At 33.4% G+C, this 20,031-nt stretch overlaps 1 protein-coding gene across 1 annotated transcript in view; it reads right to left on the bottom strand.

Annotated features, from left to right (window-relative positions):
* Rala (Ras-like protein A) overlaps positions 1-19,821 on the bottom strand; it is a 157,827-nt gene extending 138,006 nt beyond the window's left edge. The window contains exons 1-2 of the mRNA XM_085813261.1: positions 19,533-19,821; positions 4,981-5,123 (exon numbers count right to left, since the gene is read on the bottom strand). Coding sequence (XP_085669387.1) covers positions 4,981-5,123; positions 19,533-19,639 — 250 coding nt within the window. The 5' untranslated portion in view covers positions 19,640-19,821. The remainder of the gene's footprint in view (positions 1-4,980; positions 5,124-19,532) is intronic.
* Between the last annotated feature and the right edge of the window lie 210 nt (positions 19,822-20,031).

Genomic DNA, 20,031 nt, shown 5'->3' with positions numbered 1-20,031 from the left:
CACAGTTCGTGCAAGCATCGCGTACACTTGTCCGACGAGAAGTCTGAGTGAGTAAAGATGTCGCTTTGCTGCTCCGATTAAGAACTGGATTTTACATGTGGCGCCATCTCATGAATAGAAGTTGAAGTATCTGTCGGAACGCCACAAGTCTCTTTCTGGCTGTTATTTTTTATGGTCTCAAATATCTCCTCTTCAGTGGGAATTCCTGAGGTTTCAATATTAATTCTTCAACTGTCTTTGACTTTATATGCCATTTTCTCCCTCCTTTCTGCATGCCTTTGTAGTGTAACAGTAGCTCACTTGGCATGTACTTGAGATGTCCAGGTTAGAGTCCTGGTGAGGACATTGCACAATTTTCACATCTCCTGCTTCAAAATAACTTAATGACACTACAATGACAACTGAATTAAAACATGTGGTCAATGATGATTCTTCACCATCAGGATTTGGTGAATGGGCTCCCGAATCCCCAGTTGCCCTTTAAAAGGTGAATTATATAAGGTATCTTTTTTCTCCTTTCTGCATGCCTTTGACTTTATATGGCATTTTCTCCCTCCTTTCTGCATGCCTTTGTAGTGTAACAGTAGCTCACTTGGCATGTACTTGAGATGTCCAGGTTAGAGTCCTGGTGAGGACATTGCACAATTTTCACATCTCCTGCTTCAAAATAACTTAATGACACTACAATGACAACTGAATTAAAACATGTGGTCAATGATGATTCTTCACCATCAGGATTTGGTGAATGGGCTCCCGAATCCCCAGTTGCCCTTTAAAAGGTGAATTATATAAGGTATCTTTTTTCTCCTTTCTGCATGCCTTTATGGTGTAACGGTAGCACACTCCGCATATTCGAGAGATCCAGGTTCGAGTCTTGGCGAGGGCATTGCTAATTTTTCACATCTCCTGCTTCGAAACATCCTAATGTCTCTACAGTGGTGCTCGAACCAAAAGGTGGTAGACGATGATTCTTCACCACCATTAGGCGATTAGGTCCCCTACCCTAATCCCCAGTTGCCCCTTAAAACGGGGAATAGATAAGGTATTTTTTCCTTCCTTTCTGCATGCCTTCATGGTGTAACTGTAGCACACTCGGCACGCATTCGAGAGGTCCAGGTTCGAGTCCCACGAGCGCATTGCACAATTTTCGCATCTCCTGCTTCAAAATAACCTAATAATTCTATAGCTTTTCAAGTGCAGCCACATATTATTTAGTTCCTCATCTCCGCCATCACTGTCATTTGCACAACTATTATCAGCAACATAAATTTTGGTAATGAAGTCCGTTTTTTAAGCAACTGTGAACAGTTTCTTCATTGGCATTATACCACACTTTTGCAAATTCAGATTCACATTCATATAAATTTATTAAACATAAAGGCTGATTACTGTCACTCGTGATTACTCAATATGAGGGCCTTCTTCAAAATTTTTTCATAATAATCTTAACACCTTTTATAACCCTCTGATCCATTGGCTGCAGTTTAAGTAACGTTTGGAGGAAAAAAGCCTTAAGATTTTCATACTAGTCTTTGATGTTTTAAAGACCAGCACTGCAATTGAATATCACTAATGTAAATTTTTATTTCTGTACAGTCATATATATGCCCAAGGTCATCCACGAGTTCTTGTTGAAATCAAAATCTACTTCCATTGATTTAGCACCTCTAAAACATCTTGATTTTAACTCTCATGTCATTTCCTTCCATATTGCACATAGCAAAAACTCTATAGTGGAAATCTTCACTGCAGTGAATGGCAACATTCATCTTTGCTGTGCAATATGCATATATGCTCACGACTATAAAAACTTGAAGTTTTTATCAAGACTTGACTTACTTTTCAATTTTTTTTTTTTTTTTTTTTTTTTTTTTGGCTGTTCATTGCCAATGTCTGGCATCAACTTGTGTAAGTGTGTTAATGTTTAAATATTTAACCTTTTGCAAAATGTGCTTTCCTTCTTTAAATGTTGAATAAAGTTGGTTTTAACTGTTAGCTGAAGTTTGTGATTTTTAGGCCTTTTGAATGACCTTCTGATTGACTCAAATGGTGATAAAGCATCACCATATTTGGTGACTAAAAGTAAGAACTACACTAGTACACCATACGTTGCAGTTATACCTGCCTTGAAAATAGGCTGTGATTTTGAGAAGCCGTTTCTCCAGTTATAAAATCTAGTGGTCCAGTACTTATCTGAATGAAGTATGCTGCAATTTTACATGTTACTGGAGGAAGTTTTTGAGCAACCTGGTTAGATTTTGTGATTTAATGGCAGTATAACATCAGTATAATGATTCTAAAGATTATTTTAGTGAAGATGTTCATCAACATGTGTCAGTGCTGAAGCTGGATTACCTTTTTAAATTTTTTTTTTTTTTAAATTTTATTTAAGAGTAAGCGTTTAAAAATAGAATAAGATTTTTAACTGTTAATTTTATTGGATTTTTGAAAAATTTTTAGAATATCTTTAAAGTGTATTATTTTAAAGAAAACATTTCTATCATGCATTTTTGGCATTAATGGAGTCAGTTTTTCCTTATTGATAATAGGTACAAAATATTTTTAGTAGGTGAATATTTTACATTGATATATTTTTTTCTTCTAGTGTGTGTCCTTATAAGGTATTTCACCCGCCTTCTTAGTATGCCTTCGTGGTGCAGTGGTCAGCAGACTTGGCACGTATTCGAGAGGTCCGTGGTTCGAGACCCGGCAAGGGCATTGCTCATTTTTCACATTTCCAGCATCAAAATTACCTAATGTCTCTACAGTGCCTAAAAGTCTCAGTGGTGCCTAAAAGGTGGTGGATGGTGATTCTCCAACACCAGAATTTGGCAATTAGGTTCCCTAATCCCCAGTTGGCCTTTAAAAGGAGAAGTACATAAGGCATTTCTCCCACACCCTTAGCATGCCTTCATGGTGCAGTGGTCAACATGCTCGACGTGTATTCGAGAGGTAGGTTCATGATTCAAGTCGAGGTGAGGGCATTGCTCATTTTTCATCTCTCCTGCTTCAAAAAAAAAAAAAAAAAAAAAAAAGATGGTGGATAACGATTCTTTGCCACCAGGATTTGGCGATTGGGTCCCCTAATGCCCAGTCGCCCTTTAAAAGGGGGAAGTATATAAGGTATTTGTCCTGCCTTCTTAGCATGCCTTCATGGTGTAGTGGTCAGGACACTCAGCACATATTTGGGAGGTCCATGGTTCAAGTCCCAGCGAGGGTACTGCTAATTTTACATGACTCCTGCTTCAAAATACCTAATGTTTCTACATCCCTAATGGTTATAGATGTGTGATAGGTCTTCTATCCTTCTATACCAGGGGTGGGCAAAGTGCAGCTCGCAAGCCTGATATGGCTCTTGCAGTCAATTTGTACGGCTCACGCATATAAAATATATGTTTGAAATATGGTAAACTAAAACTATTCAGTGTCCAAAAAGAAGTAATTAATTAGTTCAGACTCTTTTTACAAAGTTATCAGGGATTTCTTTCTATTTAAAACCTCTTCCACTACTACTATAATGATATAAATGTGAACTTGTGGCTTTTAGAAAATTTAGATGCGGCTCTCGAACATTCCTGAATTCAAACGTGCGGCTCTTACTGACATGAAGTTTGGCCAACCCTGTTCAATACCATGCTTTAGCATTTATACCTTTCTTTTTGAAATTAGAATTATATATCTTTTCTAAATTTCATAGTCATGTTGTGTAATGAAAATTCTACTGATGATTTTCCAACTGAAAATATAGCAGATACACATGTATTGCACGTTCCAGCAAAATTACCACCTTTCTGGAAAACAAACCCTGCATTATGGTTTGTTAGATTGGTATTGCAGTTTTAGTTTTCCAATATTACTTAGGATTTAACAAAATTTAATCGTGCTGTTTCTGCTGTGGATTCTGATATACTCAATTCTATTAGCGATATCATTTTTAAAATTTAGCCAGGTTGTTGCTGCTGTGGATTTTGATATACTCAATTCCGTTAGGGATATCATTTGAAAACCCTCCCACTACTGGGAAATATGCTATCCTAACATAAAGACTGATTGGAATAAATTCTGAAAGCGAAGTGTCAAAAATTGGTACTCTATTGCAAGATCTTAAGCCTGGCACCCTCTGCCCTTCTCTGTTTTTGATTCATATGCATGCTTTAGCAGGTGAACCCTTGTTAATTAATTAATGGAGAATTTTGTGGCTTGCAAGGCTCTCCAATAATGCATGATTTATTTTAGCTGCTCTTAATGAAGAGTATTTGAGTAAATTGGCTACAGTCATTGATGAAGTTACTGAGCTCACATCTCACTTTTATGTGAATACGGCTAAAGTGCACACAGCTGAAAGCACTAATAAAGACTTGCTTAAAGCACTAATAAAAAATTGCTTGACTTAATAAAGACTTGCTTTATTAGTGCTTGAATACAGGCTAAAGTGCTACGACTCATCAAGCATACATTATAGTTGTCATCCCACTCTTACCACCCGGCGGCGCGGCGGCCTTAGATATCAGCAGACAATACGGACATGGATGTGGAGGTGAGAGGTGGGAATTATTTTCACAATATCATTTACTACTTTTTTAAAGAATTTTTATCTTCAACTATACAAATTTATAACCAGAAATTCTGCTTGGGTGCAACTTAACTGGGCCCCTGGGCACCCGCCTTAAGCACCCAATGAATAAACTGGCACTGGATATAAATAGCAGATATAACATAGAGCCTTCTAATAATATGCAATACATTTATGTTGAATGCTACAGTTAACTGAAAACCTTTTCCTTCTAGCTTTTCTTCCAGTGTTAATCCTTGTTGTTCTGCAATACAAATTATCTTTTTTGCCAGAGCTTTTTTTTTTTTCCCAAAATATACAAACATTTGTATAACACTAATTTTTAAATTTATTAAAAGTTTATCTTTTGTTACTTAAAAAAAAAGTATTTTTCATTTGTGTAAGATGAGAAAGAAGAGATTAAGTACCTGATCCTATCCAGCATCCAGATGGATCTTCCAGCACTCTACTGAGACGACTATGTCCAATAACTTTTTTGTTGCCATTAATATTTTCAATCAAAAGTAAAGAATTTGGTAAATCTTTATAGGATTTCTCCAAGGATTGAATCCTAAGAAAACAATATAATCCTAAATAAGCAGAATTATTTACATTGAACTAAATATGTATAAATCACAGAAATCTGAACATGTTAAAAAAAATTCTTCATAAATATGAAAGCAAAAACTATGCCTCCTTTTTTTAAAATCAATTATCTGAAGAAGAAATGCCATGCTATTTATACTTCAGACATTACATATTCAAAACGATGCATCTAAAACATAAGATTGCCAGTTATAAAGCTGATGCTCAAATTTAGCCATTTTAAAGAACTTTGAAATTGTAAAATTAGAACTATCTTCTGTTTTTATTACTCCATTGTCCCCTTCTGACTGCATAATAGAATGTCACTTTTCTACTCTAAAAATAATGCATTACAAATAACACATAAAACATTTTTTTTTTCATATTTTAGTGTGCTATAAAAGTTCTCATAGAGTTAATATTTACTATACAGACAAAAGTCGTTAAGTCGGACACCCATAATCCGGACTTCAAAGCTACAAACTTTCTGCGCATGCGTCGCTTTGACGCATGCGCGTAAGACCTTTACGGCTGCGAATATGCATGTGCACATTCGCAAAATACATTTACAAATGCACATTTAATTGTAAAATTAGTTGCAAATTGCGTTGTTCCTTAATCTTCGAATTGGATTCGGCTTATTATTTTTTGCAGACTGTTAGAGCAATTTTATAAAAGTAAGCTTAAACTTTCGATTATGTCAAATAGAATTTCTGATATATATTTACTAATATGTAAAAGATCTACAAAGCGAAAGTATGTTTCGAAGTGCATTAAACAAAAAGTGGAATTGCTGCAAAAAATGGATAAAGGCATATCTTTTGTTTATCTAAACTTTGTTTATCTTTAACGCCGCGGCGCGCAATGAATTGGAAGTTGATCTATCAGCACTATCCTTATCTTCAGAGCAGATGTTTTTATTTTATTTGGCTTATAACTCCTTACTAAATGCAGTATTTCATCTCGATGTACTCCGTCTTTGATATGATTTAAATCAAATTCCTCATCATTATAATTCGCTTCCGATAGCGAAGAAAGTGACCCAGAGGTTATTGAAAACGAAAAAATTTCGATTGACAAATTAGTTGGTATATTCGACACAGCAATTATAGGACTTGAACAGCGAAACTTTGTAACTGAACAAGAAATTATGTCTGTTTATAGAATTAAAGAGAATGTATTATCACATAAAAAACGAAGCAACTTACATTGAAAGAAATGTTTAATAAAGTAAACAAATATTAAGCTTTTTTTTTGTAAATTTTGATACCCTTTAGATCATAATTGTTCTTTATTTCATAAATTATGGTTTCATATTTTTAATTTTATAATTTCTGCATGCTATCTTACCAGATTTAAACTGATGATCTATAATCCAGAAAACTTGATAATCCGGAATCGCCAAAGTCCCGACGAGTCCGGATTAACGACTTTTGACTGTATTTAATAAAAGTGTAATAATATATGCATATTATCATACAAATTATTATTATATTTACTAAACCATCTCATCTAATCAATGAAAACCTTAACCTATTCAAAGTTACTGTCTAATTTAAACATTAACTTAGACAATAACTTTGAATTCATTTCACTGTGATTATACGATGCATAAATTTTAACATTTTCAGTTTTTTTAGGTTTCTGCCGTAGCAGTCTTTTGCTGCGAGCCTTTTGTTATAGTCTGAGTCTATCAATCTGCAGATGAACATTTCCTCTCTTAACAGGGAATATTCTAGAAACCTTGAAATAAATCACCTCTTTCTTTCTCTATAATCTTTAAACACATTTTCCAATAGTTTCACAAATCATTAAAACCAAATTTTCTGAGCTTAACTGCAGATTAAATTACTTGATACCATCATGGCTAAGAAATGATATCACAAAGTATCATCTGAACAGAATTTTATATATAATCAGCAAAATGTATTAGCTTTAATTTAAAAATTGCAAACAAGATAAACATTTTTTTTTTATTCCTGGTGTGGCAAATATTATGATATTCCATTTTTAAACAATGAGGCATTACTTTTTTTTTTTTTTTTTTTTTTTTGTAATATATATATGAGAACTGCTTTTCTAATGCTTTAGAACAGAATTTCTGATTAATCACTTTTATATCACTTGATTATTATTTTCTGCACCCTCATCAAAAAGAAAAAGAAAAAAAAAAAAAAAATACTGAAGAAGGAAAGCATCATGTCAGTAAAAAGTAAAGAAGTATTTCTGTGACAACCGTAATGTTCTCAAAAAGTATATACATATGTGGCAACCCAGATATGTATTTAAAATACTGGTATTTCAGTACATATGGATTTGAACTTTTAAAATTCAGTGGTTACTTTTCTGATTAGTATTTCTTTTTGCCTTTAATACATCTGTTTTTTGCCTTAACATATCATAAAGGAACTATGGAGTTTACCCTAGTTTATTTTCATTATATTGGAGTATTTTGTCGGAATGCATACAACTGTTCTTGGGTGATTGTGATCATGGCCAGTGTCCAATGCTGCACCATTGCAAGTTAGTGCAATTTTTTTTTTTTTTTTTTTTTTTTTTTAAGTGAAAACAGATTGGTGTATACAAGAAAACAACAACAATGCAAAAAAATTACAGAAAGGTCTCTTGAAAATACAAAGTGTTTTATTTTTTAATGAATGTGCAAAAATAGGCAATACTGGATGTATAGCTGAAATAAATGTTAAGATACCCCAATCAATGTTTCTCCTCAAAGTTGTCAACCAAGTTTACAAATGCTTTCCAAAGTCAACAACAAATTCACGATGTATCTGTGGAAGAAAATCAGTGATATGCATATTAAAAGCATATAATTCCAGATATAAAATAGCAGGGGTATTTTGGAATTAAAATCAAGAAAATACCTCTTTCATATAGCAGTTTTGGGAAATTTGGGGTTTCCAGTTAAATTCTCTGTTGGCTAGACAATTCATGCTTGCCTAGTAATTAGTTATTTCCCAAAATTCTGGAACCATACCAAGCATTTTAAATTTTTATGTGCAGATTTATTTTTTCAGTTTTCTTCAATATTAAATGAACTTAGTTTTATGCTTCTATGTAATATGAAGTTAATGAGATAAAATCCACTTTATATACCATTTTTATTTGTAAATTTGTGTATTTATTCCAAATTAAATTAGTCATTCTTTAATGGCTGTCACTAATAATGTAATAATTCAGCAATTATTACATTATTATTGAAGGCACTCCTTTCTCTAACTAGATTTGGTCCCAAGTGGGACGCTGTTAACAGAAAAGTACCAAATTCTTTAATAAAATTAACGAACTTTGTAAGAAGAACTGTCATAATTTCATTCAATCTTAGGTTTGGGTGTCATCTTGATGATGCAATGTAAGGGAAATTGTATACAGTAAAACATACCTTGCATTTCTTATGTTACATGGGTTTGTATTTAGCCGAAAGAACTGGCTGTAGTAATTGTACTATGTGCTATAGCACTTTTAGTTACCGTAATTTCCGGAAGAAATGCCGCGTCGTTTACGCGTTTAAAACTTAAATTTTCAGCGGGTGCGTCGTTTCTACCCATGCGGCGTTTAGGTGCACTAAAAATAAAATATTTCCTATGATGGTCATTGTACATAGTTTGGATGGCCTTGTCATTGTGCATAGACTGGTGCTGTTCGCACACAAAAGACCACTCAGTTGCTTTTCGCGAACGTTATTTTGTTTACATTCTTTCCCTTGAACGGACCTACATGCCTTATTCACCCTAAACGAGATCTCAGAACAATAACATTCTTCCCCCTTTCAACCGCTGGGAAGAAGATGACAAAGGACGACACACCTTCCAAATCTTCGACAAAGTCAGCTATAAGAGGCTAAGATCAAATCACTACCTATCTCAGGCACTGACCAACCATGGAAAATTCCCAGCCTACTATCAAAGGTTTTTGAATCGGCAAGCAAGATGCACCTGCGGCACCCCAGGACATCAAGCGGACGTTTTTCATTACATCTTCGACTGCCAGCTGTTAGACGACCTTCGAACAAGACACTTTCCAAACCACATCAGGAACATCCCACTGTCCTCTCTAGTAAACGACTTCTACCTGGTCAAAGGCATTACCAAGATCATCACAGAGGTCAATTTAAGATCCGACATCATCATCGAGGACCAAAGAGTCAGCTTCTTCAACCCTGCTCCAGACACGCAGCAGCAACCTGTGACCTTCAAGACCTATGTATATATTCATCCTATTCTAATGTAATCTTCAAAGTCAACAACAGATACAGTTGAGAACTTTATATTCAAAACTTTAATCTAGATGTTGTAACGTAATGTGTATTGTTTTATGTATATGTATATAATAAAGGACAGTATGTCCACACAAGCAGTAACAGGCGGCCTAACTGCCTTGATTACTAGCGCAACGATCGGAATGATTTCAAGCCCGGTAGTGCCTTATCTTAATGGCGGAGCCGGTTAGTGTCCCAAACACTAGTTCCCCCTTTCAAATCAACATTCTCATCAGTTTGAATAGTCTCTCTCCTCTGCCATTCGATGAATCTTCCAGGACCCATCCTCTCCCCATACCTGCCTTTCCTGCAATTTTTTTCAAAGGCGGACACGACTTCACCTGCCTCGCAATAACGAACTCTGACGTATTTCCTTTTCAGCATGAATGGATTTATCTTGGCATTCTGCCAAATACAAATCCCATCAGTTTGGGTACAAGTACTTGTTGAATAGTTTTTAAGTAAGAAGGGAGCAGAAAATTTTTGAAAATGTCTCTAAACGGCACAGAAACTAAACATTTCTTACCTTTAATTTATTTTTGAGTTATGGTTTCATTTCATGCATTTTTCTTAACTGGTATGTCATATATCAGGACTTAGGTTGAGTTTTTGCATCTATACGGCCCACAACGATGTCATGCGCAATTTAATCTATTGCGGCGTTTACGCTGATGCGGTGTTTCTGTGTAATTTTAATTTTTTTCCCGCCATTTTTCTCGAGTGCGGCGTTTACGCTGATGCGGCCTTTCTTCCGGAAATTACGGTACTTATTTATTTTTGAAATGGTGGCATTAAAACTAGTTGTTAGCCCAACGAACATTAGCCCAGAAGGGCTATTAATTTCGTTTTGGTATTTTCCATTGATTCACTATAAACGGTGAATCACTTTTCAAATTATTGCCACCAAATATTAGAACCCTGTATTATATTTAAATAAATTAAATAATGAAGAATCTGCATAAATGTATGCAAGTTTCTCGCATTGTGATAAAACAAGGGTACCTAGAACCAAGTTTGAATAACGTATGTCTCCACCCGAATATGGGCATCTAGAAATCCAAGTTTGGAATTTGTTTTATAATCTATTTCATATTTTGCAAAGCATTTATGAGTTTTTGATTAAGAAACTCAACGATTTCAAAGCGATCAATGGCAACAATGGACAAAAACAATTTTTTATCTTCAATGCGTGAGACTGTGCATCGGAAATTCCAAAGATATGCTCTTTTAAATATTTTGTGATATTGCTGTTGAACTGAATTTTATTTATTTATAAGTGCAAAGAATAAATAATAAATAAAGGTAACACACAAAACGTTAAAAAAAGCCCCTTCGGGCATAATTAATCTGAAAGCTTTCAGATTTTTTTAAAATTATTTCTTTTTCACACCATTTCATTGCACATTTGAATTTAAATACAACATTATAGAGAGGCTAAGACATAACTCATTAAAAGCAATAGATGCCATAATACATTTATCCTGGCTGCATTGCTGGTTTTCATTGTTTTCTTCTGTGTATTGTAAATACAAGCCAGTTTTCTTTAGAAAGTCTTCTATGGAAGCATTAGTCTCTTCCCCCTGTAAGCAGACAGCCCTCATGCACTTTGTCATATTCAGTTAAACAAACTTTATGCTAGATATAAAAATGCATCTCTGAAGATGTCTACAGCAAGCAGGAAAAATAAAAAATGTGCATGAGCCATGATTCTATCCATTTCTTTGCAAGACATTATCTTATTGAATCAATTTCATCAATTCCAATCATTCCACAACAAATTAGAATGAAACTGATCCAGGCCTTGATTTGCATACACACACGAACATTGAAAGTATCTCACCAAGGAGGAAGAAAGACACAATCGTGAAACTTTGCAAATATGTACAGTGAGATTTGATCTGCAAATGATCCAAGTTTGGTGCCAATGTGCATGACCATGCACCCTAAACTGGCACTGCATTTAGGAAGTGGGCCTTATACAGTCAAAAGTCGTTAATCCGGACTCGTCGGGACTTCGGCGATTCCGGATTATAGATTTTTCCCGATTATAGATCATCAGTTTAAATCTCGTAAGATGGCTTGCAGAAATTCTAAAATTAAAAATATGAAACCGCAATTTATGAAATAACAATTATGATCTGAAGGGTATCAAAATTTACAAAAAAAAAAAAAAAAAAAAAAAAAAAGCTTAATATTTATTTGTTTACTTTATTAAACATTTCTTTCAATGTAAGTTGTTTAAGTTGCTTCGTTTTATGTGATAATACTTTCTCTTTAATTCTATAAACAGACATAATTTCTTTTTCAGTTACAAAGTTCCGCTCTTCCCGTAATTGCTGTGCCGAGAATACCGACTAACTTGTCAATCGAAATTTTTTCGTTTTCCCTAACCTCTCTGTCACTGTCTTCATGTCTTTATCCATTTTTTGCAGCAATTCCACTTTTTGTTTGATGGACATCGAAACATACTTTCGTTTTGTAGATCCTTTGGGAGCTCCAGCATCGGAATTTCTATTTGACATGATCGAAAGTTCACAGGGTTCGTACACATTTCCTTACATGAAAATTAAGGACTTTTAAGGACCATCAAAGAAAAAATTAAGGACCTATCAGCAAACAAAAAAACAAATAGAATAAAGCAATTATCCATACAACTGACTTCATGCTTGTAATTTCACTTTAAGAAACTAACAGAAGTGTGTATTATGCACTATTATTAAATTCACTTTAATACTTACCATAAAACAATTTTGAAAATTAAACTAACTCCCTACAAGTTATGAAGTAGATAACATTAAATTAGGGACATAATTTCTTTAAAAACATGTATAAGTGTATTTTACACTAATAACAGTAACTATTTTAGAGATTTACATGATTATTATTGACTTATTTGATATTTATTTAAACACAGTCAACTACTATTATAATCACAATGTAAGAATATTTTGCAGATTAAAATAACTGATTTGTAAACATACAATTTATTTCCCCCTTTTTTTTTTTTTTTTTTTTTTTTTTTTTGAAAGATACTAGAATAATAAACAATAAAAGATACAAAACATTTGTGCTTTTTTTAAATCTGAAATCTTTTCAGCTATTTTAACATCGAATTTATTTATGTCTATTTCCTTTTCTTTAACTATTCTTCTAAGTTCATTTGCTTTGATAAACAAATCAATGTTCATGCTGGTCTCAGCTTCATCTGCTAAAGCATCTACTTCTTCATTAATATCTTTAATGTCCCTTTGAAGAAATTTTTTCTTCTGCTTCATATAATCAATTTCTTCCTCAATGATATTTCTTTTCCTCTTTGAATTTTCAGATTTAGTTAAAGATTTTTGTTCTTCTAAATACTGCATATATTTAGACCTTGCAGAAGCTGCTGTTGATCTCATTTCTTTATTAATTTCAATATTAAGAACAACTCCAGAAAATTTTATGTAATCAAATACTGTGCGTTGAAAAATGTATGATGAGTCACTTAAATTTTCAATTTCAATTGCTTTATTTACAGAGAAGCCCCTTTCCACAGAGGCCTGTCCATGTGACAAGATAAGAATCATTTTTCACTCTTTTCCATACTTTTGAATAGTGAAAATCATGAAAATAAGAAGTGAGAAATGTGTCAAGAGAAAGATTTTGAGGATCAAAAGTAGAAAATTCATGTAAATTTGTCTTAACTACTCTCCAAACTGCAGCAGAATTTCATCCCAATCATCTTGTAAAACACGTTTATTCTGCATTAATATCGTTAGAACTATTTTCATTTTGTTCTGGGCTTTTTCTGGACTTTTAACCATCAATCGTGGGTCTATACAAGATGCATTTCGAATAAGAGAATAATTTATTGGACATTTAGACATTAAGTGTTGTACTACTGTTAAGACTCATTGTTCACTTTGTTTCAATGCAAAACTTTCAGCTTGTGAAATGTCCTTCTTGCGGCATTTATCATTCATTAACTGCTCAGCAATGAATCCCAAATAAACTTTACTTTTATCATTATAACAATTTGGATCATTAAAATTAAATTTATAAAGATTTTCTGCTTTAGTTATTTTTGAATATTCTAGTTTCAAAATTTTAAAGTGCTGAAGGCAATCATTTAAAAGGTTTAAGATATCTTCAGCAAAAAAGGGAATAAGTGGTTTATCACTTTGATAATATTCAAGGAAAGGCAATAATATTTTCGACAGAGAGAGAAAAAAATTAAATTTTATAAGAAATTTTTTATCTTTAGTTGCCTCCAAAATATTTGAGAAGGATTTGGATGAATTTTTTTTTAAACTTCCCCATTTCAACTTCTTTAATGTACAGTAGTAGCAAGTCATCCCATATTTCAATGGCTCTTTCAACTGCTGGGACATTTTGCAACCATTGGTAAAAGCAGAACTTCACAGGTAGCTTTTTTAAGCCAGATATACTTAAAAAATTTTCACCTCTTGCAGGAGAATCTTTAAAAATCCAATATAAGGAGGATAAGAATGATGGAATGTCCCAGCCAGTGGATGACATCCTATGCTTGAAAGCATTGTTAAGAATGTGTAAACCACATGTCCCTAATGTCAAGCATTGAATGTTATATTCCTTTGTCAAGTCCTGTTGCAATAAATCATAAAATTTCCAGTTTACTGCAGGACCATCCATCGATATTTGTAAGAATTTTGACAAGTCTAGTTTTTCAACACATTCGTAAAATTTGGATAAAATAATTTCACTTTTTGCATGCCCTATAAATGCAGAAGTAAGGTACTGAGTTCTGACCTTATTTTCGTGATGCCAGTACCTCACATAAATATCTAGTTGCTTCTTTTGATTTGTCAGATTAAGAGTCTCATCAAATAGTAATGTAAAAAACTCAGCATTTTTACAATGCTTTAGTAACAAAGTTTTAAAATAAGGGCCAAGACCAAAATAACAGATATAAGCACATTTCTTTTCACCACGTGAAAACTGTTTTGCAATGGAATTATCCGGGAACATTTTAGTGAATAAAGGCCCAATATCATCGCACGATTTAAAAGAATAGTGGCTTTTGATGCACTTAAAAGCCCACAATATTTCTGCATCTGTAACTTCAGATTTGAAAAGAAAATAATTTATTTTATTATTTTCTACACTTATTGATGTTGAATTAGCAGTTACATCTTTTCCTGAAGTAGATGGTTCTTCTAACTTGACAAAATTCATGATACTGTTAGAAGAAACTCTGCAGTTGAGAAGGGAAAGATGTTTTGCAGCTAAAAGGGGCATTACATGCAAGTCATTAGTAAAATTAAGTATTGCATATAATATGTATATAATGTATCTATATATATATATATATATAAATAATAAGAAATATATATATATAATAAGAAATGTATACTGAAAATATACATTTTTTACTATATATATATATATTTAAACAAATTTAAATTCTTAACAAATACGTATAAAAGTAAAAAAGCAAATTCAAATTCTAAAAAAAGGAAAAAAGCCAAAATAATTTTAAAAAATGTGCAAACATGTAATATATATATATAGTACAAATTTCGAGATCCGGACATCCAATATCTGGAATGATTTAAAATCCGGACCTCAAAGCCACCACCAACAAATTTTTTAGGGCTTTTTTGGAGAGAAGGGGTATGCTTTATGCATGTGCATTAGACTTAATTGTCTACTGAAGCTTCAAAATGTATTTCCGAACTTCACTTTTTCTCGGCTAACGTTACCGAATTTGCCCTTGGTGACCTAAAATCGAAATGGAGCCAACAGATTTCCCGCGAAATCGATAACAGACCCTCTGCAGAAATAAACTCATAACCCTGATATCCCATACATATAGTATGTGAAAAAGAGAATAAACTCCATAGAAGGTGATAAAAAATTAATTTATGGCTTAATTGAAACAAACGCAGAAATTAAGCTAAGCAAAACCGTGTAAAAACAAATTGAAATGATAAAACGAAACTTAATTTTCATGTGAATTTTCAGCGCTGACTCTCCCATTATAGAAATTTCAATTTGTTTCAAACAAAGACCACATTTAGCTTTATAAGGATTGTCATCCATCAATATCCAGTCTTTGTAGTCAGCTTGATGAAGCCACAGTTTATTGAAAATGCACTTTCCAGGCATCTCGTTCCTATTGGCGTCGGAAGGGTTGTGGCCTTCCAGGTTGGGATTGCTCTAATTTTGGCAAATATTTTCAGAATCCCCCCCCCCCCTTTTATTTCTCGAGCACCTTCATCATCACTTTCGCCTCTTAAAGAACTTCCAGCTTCACGCTTTCATCACAATCTGCCTAAATTTATGGATAACACCTGTTTCGAAAGATTGGGTGAATAGCCAATCAGACACCGATACTTTCGTTCGGGTAGCTAATTGTTTTTTTTTTTTTTTTTTTTTTTATCGTTTGCAATGCAAATCCGCCAACAGATTGGTTAAGAGCCGTGCAATTTTAATTCCATATTCATGAGAAATCGCAATTCACACATAGAATGGCAATCATTAAAAATGATAAGAAATGTCAAATGAGCAAAATTAAGGACCGTTTATTCATTTTGGCCAAAATTAAGGACTTTTAAGGACCAAAAATCATTTTTGAAAAAATTAAGGACTTTTAAAGACCGTACGAACCCTGGTTCAAGTTTACTTTTATAAAATTGCTCTTACAGTCTGCAAAAAATAATAAGCCGGATCCAATTTGAAGATTAAGGAACAACGCAATCATCAACATTAACTGAAATAGATAATTAGATAATTTTAGCTTATACCGTCTGTTATACACTACACGCGCACGCGAAAATGTATTCTGCGCTTGCGCACACGCATATGCGCAGTCGTAAAGGTCTTACATGCACGCGTAAACGCCTATGCGCATGTGTCAACACGGCACATGCGCAGAACGTTTTTAGCTTTGAGGTCCGGATTATAGATCTTTCCGGATTATGGGTGTCCAAATTAACGACTTTTGACTGTATAAACCGGCACATAGATGAAGTTTTATAAATATGATGATTACATTCTGAATTTAAGAGGACTTCAGTAAGCCAAGAATGCTAAGTAGGCATGTGAGAAGACATTTCTCACAGTCATCCGAGCTTGAGAGGGACCCAATCATTGGCATGAAAAGCACAACAGAGAACCAGTTCTGGAGCAACCAGGAAGATGACGAGGTGAGATCGTGTGGCAAGCACTTGTGGATCTCACAGTGACTTGTTCCACAATAAAATTAGATGCAGGGGTGCCAGTTTTTCCATAAATAATTTCCTTGTAGAAGCAAATCTGCAATCCGAATGCCCTTTTCATGTACTGCCTTTAACACTAAAACATCGGCAACTCCATTTACAATGGCGCCAAGCCAGAGCGATGTGGATGCTGCAGAATGGCAAACCGTGACATTTAGTGATGAATTCTGGTTGATTTTGGGAATATATGATAACTGCATATAAGTGTCATGGCACCCTTATAAACAGTATAATTCCACCTAGGTTGTTGCAGGACATATTGCCCACACAGCAGGCCTAGTGGTCTGGGAGACCTTAGCCTATGATAGCCAGTCCACTCCAATTGTGGTATGTGGAATCTTAATTACCCAGCATTATGTTAATAACATTCTTTGACCCCATCTTGGACTTTTCCTATATGGTCTTCCAGGGGCAATTTTCCAGCAAGATAATACTAGTCCACATACAGCTCTAGTTGTTCAAGACTATGTCATATTCACACTCTTCCATGGACGGCCCACTCCCTGGACTTGCACGCGTGGAACACGTGTGGAACCAGCTGAAATGCCAGATGCTGCTGTGTCACTCTGATTTGAAGGTAGAAGTTCAAGATTTGTGGACCCACCTGCCTCAGGGAAACATCAGTGGTCTAATCAACCCAATGCTGGACAGTAGTGTTCTGGCATGTATTGCAGCAGGAGGCAGTCTGATGCGCTACTGAAGTTCTACTACATTTGTCTAGCTGTACCCACTGTATCTGTTAAATAATCTTGATTTTGGGATCAAGTTATCACCTGTAAAAATATGTGTATTAAATTTCACTTCAATCTGATCCCTTCTTGGTGTGTTATTTTCAATCTTCTTGAGTGTATATTATAAATTTACATTACTACACATATTTTTATGCATGCATTACTACTTAATTACACAGAATGTTACAAAAAATAAAAAGATTATATAACTAAATATCTCCTGAATGACTAATCCTTCACTACAAGGTTCCAAATTAAAAATTTAATCAAATAACGTAAGGCTTACAATATTGGTCAAATATATAACTAATATTAAATAATTAAAGCTCACAATATTGGTGAAATATATAACTAATATTAAGTACTTAAGGCTCACAATATTGGTGAAATATACAACTAATATTAAGTAATTAAGGCTCACAATATTGATCACATATATAACTAAGAGCAATTAATTAAAGCTCACAATTTGGTCACATATATAACTAATATTAAATAATTAAGACTCACAATATTGGTCACATAAACTTTACCTATAGTACAGCTTTTAAGGCCTGCTGTATTTAAACATAATTTATTAATTAGAACTGTATATTTAATTCTTTGTTATCACAATCTTCTGTAAAAGTTTACAATTGGGTGTCCCTTGTTTTTTGGCGATTCTTTTCTGACACCAAGATCAGCACCAGGAAGGCACAATTTCAAGTTGGCCACTACACAAAACCAGAATAAAAAGTCAAAGAATTGCACAAACTCTGTGTCCATGTAAACATAAATCTGTTTTCACTTAAATATATATCAGGAAACTGAAACAAAATTATCATGGAAACCAGAAATGAGGTTTCATCACCAAAATTTTTTAACAAATTGTCGCTAATTGAAGGGGCACCCAATTCTACACTAGAGACCAATCTTCTAATTATTAAATGATATTTAGATGATTAAAGAAAATACAGATCAGAATATGTTTAATAAGAAAATAATATATACCAGGCAAAAACAAATTCCATACCTTAATAAAATCATTGCACCTCAAGAGAATTAAATTAATGCATTTCCCAGAATTTTGAAATGTTAATTTAAATCATTAAAGTAACTATACAAGCAATTACCTTATAAAGATCTACCATTCACTTTTAGCTTGCAGCTTTTAAAATTAACATTTCTGCATACAATGTGCTGCTTTGTAGATTGTGAGTAAAACATACAAATAAGTACAACATTTAATATAAACAAACTTAAATATATTTAGCCTTCAGTTAAATTGAAAATATAATAGCCATGAATGAAAATAAACTCCTATTTGCAAATAATTAAAAATAAATTACATACTCTAAATGCATTTTTGGAATTTGAAATTTATTTCTAAAAAGATTAATGAAAATTTTACCAACAACAGTACTGGCACTATTAAATTTTTAAATAATACAGCAATGATTATAGTATCATTTGATGGCCTAGCACTAAATGTATGAAGAATGATTCTCATTCCTGTATTAACATAAACTCCATTAATTTATGAACAGATATATATATAACACTCATACAACTAATAAAACATGATTCATACATGAAGTTTGGGAAAGTGATAAGTAAATAACGGGCTAAAGTGCAGAATCGTCCACTTATTTGATTAGCGTTTTTGGCGCTTTTTACAAGAGTAAGAAGAATTGAATTTTTGTCAATTTTCTTTGACTTTTTAAGTGAAAATAGGTCAATGTGTACATGGATAAAGTCAAGGGAGTGTGCAATGCCATTTTTGTGGAATTCTGGGATGTTTTTTTAAGTGAAAATAGGTCGATGTGTACATGGATACCAACATGTGCAATTCTTAAAAATGCGCCAAGCAGTGGGCAATTCTGCACTTTCCCCAAATAACAAATGAAATTATGAATGAATATTTAGTGCATATACCATGATAAGCAGAAATTACGGATTTTACAAAGCAATAAAACACAATAATTGAAATATGATTTAATAATAAATTCTTATTGAAACAAAAGAATGGAAAAATTATCATGCATAAAATGTACCAGGTGATCTCTAAATTTATATCCTAAACTAAATTTGCAAATTTTTTTCATATGTATGAATACATCAGGTAAAAAATAATATGATACATTTAAATTCAACAAAAGATTTAAAAGTACCTGGCAGATAAACTTCGTTTCCATTGCTTATTAATTAAACATGCACATTGTTCTAAAAATTCTGGGTGGTCATGAAGTAAAACTACGTAACAATCATCAGACTTCATATTAAGAGCATTTTTTTTTTTTTTTTTTTTTTTTTTGAAAATTACTGGTAAAGTTTATAGAATGTGAAGCATTCTACATCTCTTTCTCAAAAATAACGAAACACGCTTAATTAACACCGTCTGCTTATTTAGACTCACGATTGGTTTAATTTCCAAGGTTCGGAGAACAGCCTTAGTTGCGCCAACTTGGCTCCTTTAAGGATATGGGCGACATTTCATTATGCCAACGGAAGTAAATATCATGTGGGGAATAGGTGCTAAGGAGAAAAGGAAAATACGTGGGGAAAAACAGGATTAAGATGTGTTTATATTTGTTTGGTATCTGATTGCTAATTTTGTTCTGTTATGTTGGTAAATTAGCATTAAAAGTCGAGTAATGTGCGTCTATTGCG

The sequence above is a fragment of the Stegodyphus dumicola genome, chromosome 3 (assembly GCF_044657685.1).
Source record: "Stegodyphus dumicola isolate Sdum_Otavi_A_Nest chromosome 3, ASM4465768v1".
Taxonomy (NCBI): domain Eukaryota; kingdom Metazoa; phylum Arthropoda; class Arachnida; order Araneae; family Eresidae; genus Stegodyphus; species Stegodyphus dumicola.
Note: the sequence above shows the minus strand (reverse complement) of the source record. Positions and strands in the feature narration are given on the sequence as shown.